Raw genomic sequence first — 11,515 nt, 5'->3', positions numbered from 1 at the left:
TTTTGGGGGGAGGAGAAAGAGCACTTCTCTGATGTGTCTTTATAAATACTGCTTCGGTGGGCTTTTCCTTAAGTGGGTGAGGTGTGCTGGGTGACAGCACGGGAGCGGACATGAGTGCTGGGAGAACTGCTGAGGGCCATACCCGGGCCCTGGGCCCTGACCGGACCAGTTGGAGCTGCCCCGGGAGGGACGTTGGGCCTCAGTGAGCACCAGTACCCCAGGGCAGGCACCCACCATGCAGTGACCAAGCCTTTGTGCTCCTAAAAGGCCACTAATCCCCCAAGAGTTTTCTTCTGCCCTTAGAATGTACCAGGGGACATACCCCCCATACTATACAAACTTTCCACCGAGGTGAAAGCCTGTTCCCCCGGCCCCCAAGTTCAGAGCCTTGTGAGACCCAGGCACCTGCTAGGAGAAACGACCAGCTTTATAGAACTCCGTGGAATTGATCAATAATTTAATCAAATACAGGAAATGTTTAAATTTCATTCAGAATTTAATTTCACTTGTATATCAAACTCTAAATTTTAATATATTTTATTTGATAGAGGGGAAAAATCAATTTCATGATTAACTTGAACATAGGTTTAAAAAAGTCTACCTCCCCCAACTTAACCAGCATATAAGTTCCCCTGGTGAAGCTCTATTCAGTTGTTGATATTTGGGGGTGACGGTTTAGATATTTTCTTCCTGATATAAAACCTAGACTAATGAGCTGTTTGTCTCAGGACCAGTCGGTAGTTTGGCTGGGCTGGATCCAGGCGGTTTAAGTTAAACTTGAACTTGTCTAAAATTCTGGAACTGTCTAGCCACTCAAATCACGTTTCCAAAAATAGCGTGAAGTCAGCATACATGAGTTTATGCTCTGCTCACCTCTCTGTGATTCCCTGTGGCTTTTAGGGACAGAAAGAGAAGGAAAGAAACCTCACGCTCTGTGAGGGAGGCAGGTGTTCCGGGAGTTCCTTTTGAAGATCTTGTTTTCCTTGCAAAGATCAACAGGAAGACAGTGGATAGATACTAGAATTCCTTCCACTATTTGTAAGTAATGGTAAGATTGGAGAGGGTAGCTGATTGTCTTCACAACTCATTATCCTTTTATATATCTTTTCTTCTTGTTTTCATGTGCTCAGCCAGCTCAAGCTATAGGTGCCGCTCTTCAAATTCCAACTAATTCTGCTAACTTGCCTCTGGGTTATCTGGAATGTGTCACTTCCCTCTGGGTTGCCACGATTCTGAGGGGACATTTTCTTTGGCATGGAGCGTGAGGTCACGGAACAGCCTATGACTCCCAGCCGTGAGCCTGAGCAGGCTGCCCGTCTGCTTGCTGAGGACAGCGTGGTCCGCCTGCAGCGGAGGCGGGCCCAGCTTCGGGGGTCCAGATTTTACTTGAAAAAATTTGGGTGAAACGGGGTGAGAGCAGGAAAGGGGCCCCCAGGGCACAAGGTGATTCCCAAGGAATCCCAGCTCAGGCCGTTTAAGGTAAGGCGAGAGTCGCCTGGCCCTGCAGAAAGCTTGGCCACCTAGTCAAGGCAAAGGACTGAGTTTGGGTGTGGGTTTCCTAGCACAGGTGGGGCGGGCGACCCTACGATCTCCTCTAGAAGGGTCTTTTTTTCCTGAGAAACCATGTTAGGGAGGGTTTCTGCACCTTAGTCTCCAGCTCTGGAGAACTGCCCACTCCCTGCCCACCTCCCCAGCCCTCCCTGGCTGGCGCTGCGGGTAAGCGTCAAAAGTAGGTCCTCTCCCCGTGGCCTGGACCGGCGGGCACCCAGCTCCCAGGGGGCTTTGGCTGGGCACAAGCCTCTTCTTCTCCGGCTCTGGCGACAGGGTCCAGACGGGCAAGGCCGCTCGCTGCCCGCCCCCCTCCTCCGCGAAACCTCCGCGGGCGCCAAGCCGGCCTTTGGGGAGCGGGGCGCCCCTTGCCGCCCGGGGCAGGGAGAGGCGCGGGGCCCAGAGCGCAAGGGCGTCTGCGCCCCACTCCCCAAGACGGTTCAGGCCCTTTCCAGGCCCTGTGCTGCTGCGCTTCACCCCTTCCCGGGGCTCCTCGGTCGAGGTCCCAGACCCCCAAAGGCCCCCACGTTCGCCGGGTGCGTGACTGGGAGGTGAGCACACGCGTCCTCGGCGCCCGCCGGCCCCACGCGCCCCCCCTCCGCCGCCCGCCCCATCATTTCGGCCTTTGTCTGCAGGCCGGGGTCAGGGCGGCAGCACCAGGAGCCGAGGGGGGCTCTCGGGCCGGGCCCTCTCTCCCCGCTCGGCCCCAAGTCCCCGGCCCGGCGCCCGGAACCCGCCGCGCGGAGCTGGCTCTTGGCCACGGGCGCGGCTCCCCGGCCCGGTTCTGCCGGGCTGAGGTTTCGCCCTCCGCAACTGCTGCGCGGCCTTTCCCGGCGAGCGACAGGGACCCCTGCGAGCCCACGCCGCTCACATGGCGGTCTTTCTTTCTTTCCGTGTGCGTGTGTGCGTCCCCACGCCCACCCAGAGAAGTGTGGGAAGTAAGGGGACAGCAGAGCAGCCGGAAACGTCACCCTCCTTCGGCCTCGTTTTTAGGAACACACGGGAGGCTTGGCTGTCTCTGCAGCCAGCCACGCAGCGTCCCGGAGCACTCCGCCGCCGGAGACCTTGTGTGTCAGACCAGCGTGGCTGCCGCGAACACACCGTGGCCGGAAGCCGTCTTTCCCCTCGATGCTCGCCGAGGTCCCCCTTTGTGCAGAGCGCGCGGGAAGCGTGGGGATGGTTCTCCGGAAGCGGGGGTTGCCGCACTCTCCCGGCCTGGCGAGAGAAGAAAGGATGGGGTTCCCGGCCGCGGCTTCACTCTGTTGGGGAGAAACAAACGTCCGGTGCCGGTGCCGGTGCCGGGTCGCCTGTTCACGGGGAGAAGCCCACCCGGAGGGGCGGCCGCCACCCGGCGGGAAGGCGGAGCGGCGTGGCTCCCTGGGCGCGGGCCCGCACCTCGGTCCGGCTCCGGAGCGGAGACTTGGACATGCGCCCCCCGCCACCAGGAAGCACGGCCAAGCGGGGGCCCAGATCCGGCCTGGCCGGTCTGGCCTCAAGCCTGTTTCAGAGTTTTCTGAAACAGCTCGTTGAGATTTCTGTGTTTGTAAAATGTAGGCTTCCCTGAGCCCCGCAGCAAATCAACTTTCTGCAGCTTCCACCCAGATTTTCCCACCCCTCGCCCTGGTCCTTTGGAAGGTGTCCACTCTCAAGCGGCACTCTTTTCCGGAATTATGCTCATGTTTGGGTTGGCTGTGGGTGGCGTGATACTCTCTAAAGATGTCTCTCCTCATTCCTTCCTCTTTCCCCTCCTCCTCCTTCTCCTCCTGCACGGTCCCCCCCCACCACCCCAGGCCACCTACTCAGGAATTACTGGCTTCCTCAGACCAGCCTGATCGGCAGCTTGGAGACCCGTGTCTGCAGGTTGCTGCCCCCTCACCGCCCCCCCAAAAGCGAAGCTGGCCTGGAGATGCCTTGCCACCTTGCAGAGCTCATGCTGCAGCCAGTAATTTGGGTTTGAATCACAGGAGAAAACACAGCGGAAGTCGAGCACTTGGGCTCAGTTAAAGCTAAGGCAATCAGAGGCAAAGATGCCCAAGACATTAGAGAATATTTCTCAGGAGACGGCCTAATTGGTTTTCATGGGACAGGTAGAGAAATTAACCTGGAGAAATTAACCTTTGCAGGAACCAACCAGCCCTGGGCCCTCCCTCTACCCACTTGGTGATCCGGAGACCCCAAATAACTGGACATTCTCTGATGATTAGGGTTCCCAGCGTTGCAGGAAAATTTCCCCCAAATCCTAAACATGTGTGAATAAGGTGTTCCCCCAAAACTCACCAGCTTCATTTTTCCAGGCACACGCAGACTATGTGTTTCATTTTTTGAGACTCAGGGATGGCCACTGGCAGCTGTGTATCCAGCCAGATAATGTGGTGAAGACCCCTTCGCGGGGGGCGGGAGAGAGATGAGTCACCGCAGTGGGACGTGCTTCCCCATCCTGCCTGAGTCTCAGGAGGACCCGTGAGCCTCCCCGTCTGCCTCCAGAGCCTCCCCACGCCCAGCCACCTACCTGCATTTAGTGGCAGGAGACCCAGCCCACCACTTCCTCCTGCCTCCTCCATGCCCCTGCTCCAAGGGTGAAATTCCCCCCCTTCCCCAACCCCCAGCAGCACCACATAAACTGTTGCTTCTAGTTCAACCCAGGCCTCACCCTGGAGCCCACAGTGGGTAGACAGAGCTGGGGTGGAAAGAGGATAGGACCTGGGTGGGGGCGGGAGGAAAGCTGAGCCAGGTCAGGGTCAAGCCTTCAAGCCTCAAGGTGGCCTGCAGGTCTGACTGCCAGGAGGGCTGCTTGTCCAGACCTTACTCCATCCCTCCCGGCCTGACAGCTTCCTGTGGGCTGTCCCAGGCCCAGGGCTGGCCCTGCAGTGGGCCTCACTTGGGGGGCACCCTGCAGCCACCTGGGTGGGCCGGAACTCAGGCATCCCGGCTCTCCCTCTTCTCCCCCTCCCTCTCCCCCTCCCTCTCCCCCTTCCTCTCCCCCTTCTTCCCATCCCCCTCCATGTACTTTGTGCCAATGCTCCAGCACCCTGCGAGGTGCCCTTCTGGATGTTTCTCAAACTTCTAAGATTTCCATGAAAGTGCCTTTTAAATGATGGACAGGCATATCTGGGGCCACAACGGGTGTTTGGTGGGGTGTCTGCAGCTGGGGGCAAGGACAGAAGAATGAACAGGAAGGAACCAGAAGGAGGAGGGGAGAGAGAAGAGGAAACAGAAGTTCAAGTTGGACCTTCGGACAGCAGCTGGAAAGGAAGTTTAGAAAGGGACAGAGGAAAGAGGGGAGAGGAGGGGAGAAACAAATTGGGGCCCCCACCCCACCCCACCCCACCCCACCCTTCGACTTCTAATTTCCCTTTCAGATGGGCCCTGCTCTTCCGAAAAACTAGCTGAAAGGATTTTAAAGACAAGAAAATGAGGTGAATGTCTTCCTGGCAGCCCCTCCCTGGGTGAAGACTCGGGGTGGGGCAGATGATGGGTGGGGAGTCGGGGACGCAGCAGCTCTATTTTCTCTCCACGTGGTTTGGAAGTCTCCGCTGAACCCTTTCCAGAAAAGAAGATTCAGGGACAACCTCCTCCGCTCCTTTACTTCTCTTTCCCCACACGGGGTCCCAAACCGTATGCCCGAGCTCTTCTGGATCCGCACGCCCGTTTCAGGAGCACGGGTGGCCCGCGGCGGAACCCCACCGTAGGCGCGCGGCTCCCCGCACGCGCGCGCACACGCACACACACGCACACTTACAGTCAGTGTCTGCAGGAAGAGGGTCCTGCGCGTCAGCTCTGCCTTTGAGACGGGAATCTGCCGGGTCACCACAGTCCAACGTAAGGGACAACTCCCCCCTCCGACCGGCGAGGACGGCGGACTATAAAAGTCCCTTTGTATCTCGGCAGCTCATTTAATGTTATTTATGCATTTTTGTGCAAGGAATTGTGGGATTTTCCCCCACGGTAAACACTATGGAAATGTTAAAAATAGCAGCTTCCCCGCGCTGGCGCGCCTCCGCACGCCGGGGCGAGCCGGCGGGCTGCTGCGGCTGCTTCCCGGGTCCCCGAGCCCAGGCGCGGCGGCGGAGGCGCGGGCGAGCGCAGGGCGCGCGGTCGCGGGCTCGCCGGCGACGGCTCCCGCAGCCGGGCCGCCGGGGCGCGGCCGCTTTAAGGGGGGGAGGGGCGGGGAGGGGCGGCGGGAGGCGCCTGTCACCCGGCGGCCGCCGGCGCGTCACGTGGGCGCGCGGCGCCGCCACCATTGGCCCGAGGCACGTGTCCGGGAGACCGGCCCGCGACGTCACTCGCCGGGGCTCTGTTAAAAATAAGAACAAAAATCCAGAGTCGAAGTGTCTCCGGGTGCGCCAAGTGGCCTGGAAATTTCCGAGCGGCGCGGCGGCCGAGGGGCGAGAGCGCGCAGACGGCGAGGGAGCGCGGGCGGCCCAGCCCGGCCCGGCCCGGCCCGGCCCGCGCCTGCCGCCGCTCCCCCATGCGCCTCGGGCCGCGGGGCTCGGCGGGGCTCGGCGGGGGCGCCCCGGCCCGCAGCGGGGCGGCGGCCGCGCGCAGGGGGCCCCGAGGCCGGCCGAGCGCAGCGCGGGCCCGCGGGCCTCCATGTGCGTGCTGGCGGCGGCGGGCGCGCTGACCGCTGGCGCCCCGCACCCTCGAGGGCCGGCCGGGGCGCGCGGGCGGGGGCGACCGGGCGGCGGCGGCGGCGGCGACCCGAGCGGGCCCCGGCGGGCGTGAGCGCGGGGAGCGCGCTGCCTGCATGCGCGGAGCTCCCGCCCCGGGCGGCCGCGGCGGCAGCGCCGGAGCCCGAGGCGGCCGGACGCGGAGAGGAGCGCGGAGCCCGGGGGCGCCCCGGGCCCGCGCTGGACCCTCGTGACCGTCTGGCGCCCGGGTGCGCTGCGAAGACGAGGACCGGACTCTTTTGAATCTCCCGGCAACTGGGCGCGGGGCGGCTCTTGGTATTTTCTGACTCAACCCGTGGATTGGAACGTGGCTCCGCTCTGAGCGCGGCCGACCACTGGTAGGACCCCAGCCCTGGCTGCGGCCGCCGCGCCCGCCCTCGGAAGACTCGGCGGGGCAGGGGCACCGGCTGGCCGCGAGAGTCTCCGCGTGCGGAGCGGCCGGGCCGAGGGCTGACTGGAGGATCTCCCCGGAGGACCGATTTGGGATTTGTCGCGAACAGCATGGAGGAGAATGACCCCAAGCCCAGCGAAGCGGCGGCGCCGGTGGAGGGGCAGCGGCAGCCGGAATCCAGCCCCAGCGGCGGCTCGGGCGGCGGCGGCGGCGGCGGCAGCAGCCCGGGCGACGCGGACACCGGCCGCCGGCGGGCTCTGATGCTGCCCGCGGTCCTGCAGGCTCCGGGCAACCACCAGCATCCACACCGCGTTACCAACTTTTTCATCGACAACATCCTGCGGCCGGAGTTCGGCCGGAGAAAGGATGCGGGGACGTGCTGTGCCGGCGCCGGAGGAGGCAGGGGCGGCGGCGAAGGCGGCGCGGGCGGCGCGGAGGGAGGCGGCGGCGCAGGAGGCGCCGAGCAGCTCCTGGGGTCGGGCCGGGAGCCCCGGCAGAACGCGCCCGGTGCGGGCGGGCCGCTGCCCGGCGGTGGCGGTGGCGATGGCGACTCTCCGGGTGACGGCGAAGGCGGCTCCAAGGCGCTCTCGCTGCACAGCGGCGTCAAGAAAGGCGGAGAGTCCGGGGGCCCCCTGGACGGGGCGCTCAAGGCCCGAGGCTTGGGCGGAGGCGACCTGTCAGTGAGCTCGGACTCGGACAGTTCGCAGGCCAGCGCCAGCCTGGGCGCGCAGCCCATGCTCTGGCCGGCTTGGGTCTACTGCACGCGCTACTCGGACCGACCTTCTTCAGGTGAGCCCTGGGGACCCGTGTCCTGGCCCGCCGTGGGGAGGCCCGCGGGGTTGCGGTGCAGCGCTGGCGTGGGAACTTCCCCGGAGAAAGAAGACACCAGGATCCCTCTCCCCCAACACAAAGACGCACACACAGCGACATTGTCTGCGGCTGACGCTGCCCCGGGCAGCGGCCCGGAGGAGAGGGGACAGGATTGATTCACAAGGGGGTGCAGACTTCTTAGAACAGCAGAAGCACAGGACCTCTTTTCTCTCTTGCCTTTTGGGGCCTCTCCTGGCAGCCCCTAGCCCATCCCTCTCCTATCTGGAGTTTATTTGGTGGGAACGGGGGTGGTTGGAAGACAGGCCCGGTAGCTCACACTCTCAACCCCTTCTCGGCGTTCTTCCAACTCAGTCCTGACCCGGAACCCAAGCCCAGCCCGCCCCAGCCCTAGACCCATCCTACGACCCAATTATCCCAGAAGGGCCAGGGAAGAAAACAAGACTGGCTGCTCTTCCTCAGCTAGGGCTGATGAGGGGGGCGTGGGGGGATCGGGGAGGGAAAGGATGGAAACAGAGGCGCCCTTTGCCCTGTGCCTGGTTTTATTTGCCTAGCCGGCGGCGCGCACCCAGCTTCGAGGAGGGAGGCCTGCAATCCCCAAATAGAAAGGACCTTTTCCCAGAGCTTTCCTGGGGCAGCTCTGCACAGGAAAGGAGCAGATTTCAGAGAGAATGGGGGGAGAGCCCGTGGGGGTGTGCAGAGCTTCTAGGTGTATTTTTCATAGATCCGGGATTTTTAAAAGCTAAGTCCATGTCCCTGTAGAGATCATCAGCCGCACTAAATGCGGATCTGCGGCTGCGAACCGCCATTAGGCGCAGACTCCATTTGTCCCCGAGCCGGCAGCGCGGACCGGACCCCCCCCCCCCCCCCCGCTCCCCGAAGCCTCAACTGTTTTGCGGGGGTCGTTTACCCAGTTTACAGCACAACTAAGTCACCCCTTGGCCACCTTCGCGCAGAATTGGTGGGGGCATTTCTCTGATGAAATCCAAAATTCTCCAGCTACATCTGAAATTTGCTCCATTGTTCTCGCCTCTCTCCTTTGTTAATATTTAATTAACATATAGGCTCACAATGCGGCCGGCGAGGAGCCGCGGCCGGGCTTTGTGCGGCGCCGGAGTCGCGGCCGCGCCAGGCCCCGGTGGCCGGCGGGAGCCCGGCAGCCCCGCCTGGCTCGCTGGCTGGTCTTTCTGGACTTAGAAAGAAAGAAAAAAATCCCTGTAAGATAAGATTTATGTTCTTGGCGGTTAAGAAAGCAGCAAGGTAGAGTGTGCTTGCAGAGGTTTGGTTCTGTTTCTGAGACTCCTTCAGTGTGTGCGTTTTGAAAGAAAATCGAGAAAGAAAAGGAACTAAACATTCTGATTTCAGGGAGATTTTCTTTCCGTAAAATGGTTTGTGTCTTTTGTGGACCGTTTGGCGGAGTTTGGGGGGTGGGGAGGGAGCCAGTGGCGGCGGAGAGCAGGCTGCGCGGCGCGAGGCTACGGCGGGGGCCGAGCGGGCGCGGGGCCGCCCCGGGCCTGCCGAGGCCTCGCGGAACCACCTCCTTCCCCCTTCGCGCGCCGGGGCCACGGGCCGCCGCCCCGAATCCGCAGCCTCCCGATAAAAGCCAGGACAGGGGCAGAGGAGCCGGCGCCCTCGGCGTGTGCGCGACGGGGACTGTGAGTGTGTGCGCGCGTGGGGACAGTGCGCGTGGGTGGGTGTGAGCGTGGGTGCGCTTTGGCGTCTAAAAGGCTGGGAGCTTGAGCCGAACGGCCCTTGGCGCCCCCTCTCCCGCGCGCACGGCCCCCTCTTTCCGATCGTGCCTCCCGGAGGGAGCGCAAGGCTCGGTGGGCAGGGGGGAGGGAGGTCTCGGCGCCCCCCCCCCCCCCCGGGCCTGTGGACCATCCCAGACCCCTCGCTCGGCGTGGGCCCGGGCGCTGATCCACCCTCCTGGTTCGGTCCGGGTACCCCTCGGGGGCCTCCCAGCTAGATCCCTCGCCGCCGCCTCTGCCCTGGGTGACCCGGCATCCCTGACCCTGCAGAGTGGGGAGGGGGCTGGGATGGGGACCTGGCTGCGCCGAGTCCAGTCTCCCACCGAGGGCGCCTCGGAAGAAGCTGGAGCCAGGAGCCCCCCAAAGTTAATTCACACACCTCACAGATTAAGAACCCCGCGACTCCCGCAAAGACCTCTTCCCTCACAGACATCCTGGCGGGGCTGACCTTCCCACACCAACAAAAAGAAAACACTTGGCCTCCTTTCCTCTGTTCTCCTTTCTCCGGCCTTTTCTGGTGGCTGGGTCCTAGGAGCCTCAGCACCACTGTCCCAAACCAACCTCAAGTACTGTGGGGTCCCCTCAGGGTGGGGGGGTGTCAGAAATGGGAACCTTCTGCCCAAGGTCAGCGGAGCCTCCAGCAGCTCCCGAGCCAGCACCGTGTCCCCCGTCCGGGGGGCGAGGCTTGGTGTGGGTACAGGCCTGGGAAGCTCAGTCTTCCTTCCCCACCCAGGAGAGGATACGTGTGCGCCTTCCCGTCCTTAAAAGAAACAGTGAACTTGGGCCAACAGGGCCCATTGGGGGAGGCAGACCGCTGGGCCCCTGCTGTCCTCAGGACCCGCCTGAGCCTGGCTCCCACAGCCCTTGGGACCCGTGGACTGTCCCTGTGGGGGTCCTGCGGGGGTCCCCTTACACCCCCCACCAGGGCTCTTCCTGCTACTCTGGCTGCCCCACCCCTCCCCCAGTCTTTCTCCTCCACCTCTTTCCCAGCACCTACCCCCTCCCTGTCCTTACCCCCCGGACAGAACCTCAGAAAGGACTAGAAAAAGCCTGTCCACAAAGTTTTGGTTTTTTGCTTTTATGCAGGAGTTTTCCTTTTATCTGGAGACCTTTCCCCTGCGCCTGCCCCCACGCGCAGCGCCACATGCAGACGTCCCGACCCGCCTCCTTGCTCCCCAGGGGAGGGTCCTGGAGGTGGGTGGGAGCTGCGCCCCGTCCCGTCTCAAGTCCAGCCCAGCCTTTCTCCAGGTCCGCGCACGGGCCCTGAGCAGCCCCCTCCCTCCCATCTCCCATCCTCTGCATCGTTCGGTGCCCGAGAGGGGACCCACCCCTGCGTCAGAAGCCAGGCCCGGAGCCCTCCTAACCCAGGTCCTCTCTGTCCGCCACACCCACCTAGGTCCCAGGTCTCGCAAACCAAAGAAGAAGAACCCCAACAAAGAGGACAAGCGGCCGCGCACGGCCTTCACGGCGGAGCAGCTGCAGAGGCTCAAGGCCGAGTTCCAGACCAACAGGTACCTGACAGAGCAGCGGCGCCAGAGCCTGGCCCAGGAGCTCAGCCTCAACGAGTCGCAGATCAAGATTTGGTTCCAGAACAAGCGAGCCAAGATCAAGAAGGCCACGGGCAGCAAGAACACACTGGCCGTGCACCTGATGGCGCAGGGCCTGTACAACCACTCCACCACCGCCAAGGAGGGCAAGTCGGACAGCGAGTAGGGTGGGTGGGTGCCACGTCCAGTCTCCGTCCCCGCTAAACAATGCAATAATTTAAAATCATAAACAAAGGGCCAGTGTATAAAGATTATACCAGCATTCATAGTGAAAATATCGTGTATTAGCTATGGTTCTGCAATATTCTATGTATATATAATTTACAGGAGGTGTAAAATCCAAAATATCTGACTATAAAATATTTTTTGAGTTTTTTTATGTTTATGAGATTATGCTAATTTTATGATTTTTTTTTTTTTTTGCGAAGGGGGCTGCTTAGGGTTTCATCTTTTTTAATCCCCTAAGTTCCATTATGGGACATCGGACACTTTTTTTTTTAATTTCGAAAGAAGAAAGTAATTAAAACAACTTGCTGAAGTCCAAAGATTTTTATTGCTGCATTTCACACGACTGTGAACCGAATAAATAGCTCCTACTTGGTCTATGAGTTCTGCCACTTTGTGTGTGTGGGCTTGGTGAGGGCCGCAGGAGGGGCCGCAGCCCCAGCCTCGCCATCCAGCTCCGCGGCGACAGGGCCCTGGCGGGGCTCGTCGGCTCAGCGGTTCCCGCACCTCGATACGGGGCTGCCTGGGCCGGGGGCCCACGGCCAGCTCCCCTCCCTCCTG

The 11,515-nt window shown here is 61.8% G+C and overlaps 2 protein-coding genes across 2 annotated transcripts; one reads left to right on the top strand and one right to left on the bottom strand.

Annotated features, from left to right (window-relative positions):
- Nucleotides 1-2,190: 2,190 nt before the first annotated feature.
- LOC130851173 (collagen alpha-1(I) chain-like) lies at nucleotides 2,191-6,718 on the bottom strand. Its single transcript, XM_057731094.1, has 6 exons — nucleotides 6,549-6,718; nucleotides 5,493-6,429; nucleotides 5,163-5,344; nucleotides 2,878-3,046; nucleotides 2,650-2,807; nucleotides 2,191-2,398 (listed from the first exon to the last, which is right to left on the bottom strand). Exons 1-6 carry the CDS (start codon nucleotides 6,716-6,718, stop codon nucleotides 2,191-2,193), a joined length of 1,824 nt encoding a protein of 607 aa, XP_057587077.1.
- On the top strand, nucleotides 6,717-10,895 carry EN2 (engrailed homeobox 2). Its single transcript, XM_057730214.1, has 2 exons — nucleotides 6,717-7,395; nucleotides 10,579-10,895. The coding sequence occupies exons 1-2, from the start codon at nucleotides 6,717-6,719 to the stop codon at nucleotides 10,893-10,895; spliced, it is 996 nt and encodes a 331-aa protein (XP_057586197.1).
- The last annotated feature ends 620 nt before the right edge of the window (nucleotides 10,896-11,515 follow it).

Source organism: Hippopotamus amphibius, chromosome 4, assembly GCF_030028045.1.
Source record: "Hippopotamus amphibius kiboko isolate mHipAmp2 chromosome 4, mHipAmp2.hap2, whole genome shotgun sequence".
In the NCBI taxonomy this organism is placed as follows: Eukaryota; Metazoa; Chordata; class Mammalia; order Artiodactyla; family Hippopotamidae; genus Hippopotamus; species Hippopotamus amphibius.
The sequence above is the reverse complement of the archived record's forward strand: the minus strand, read 5'-3'. Positions and strand labels throughout refer to the sequence as shown.

Excerpts from the sequence above, each read along its gene's own strand:
- EN2 (XM_057730214.1), top strand. The coding sequence starts at position 6,717 with ATGGAGGAGAATGACCCCAAGCCCAGCGAAGCGGCGGCGCCGGTGGAG. Across the intron at positions 7,396-10,578 it reads CTCGGACCGACCTTCTTCAG|GTCCCAGGTCTCGCAAACCA; the intron begins GTGAGCCCTGGG and ends ACACCCACCTAG.
- LOC130851173 (XM_057731094.1), bottom strand. The coding sequence starts at position 6,718 with ATGCTGTTCGCGACAAATCCCAAATCGGTCCTCCGGGGAGATCCTCCA. Across the intron at positions 6,430-6,548 it reads GGGCTGGGGTCCTACCAGTG|CGCACCCGGGCGCCAGACGG; the intron begins GTCGGCCGCGCT and ends TCGTCTTCGCAG. Across the intron at positions 2,399-2,649 it reads AAAGACGGCTTCCGGCCACG|GGGTCCCTGTCGCTCGCCGG; the intron begins GTGTGTTCGCGG and ends GTGGGCTCGCAG.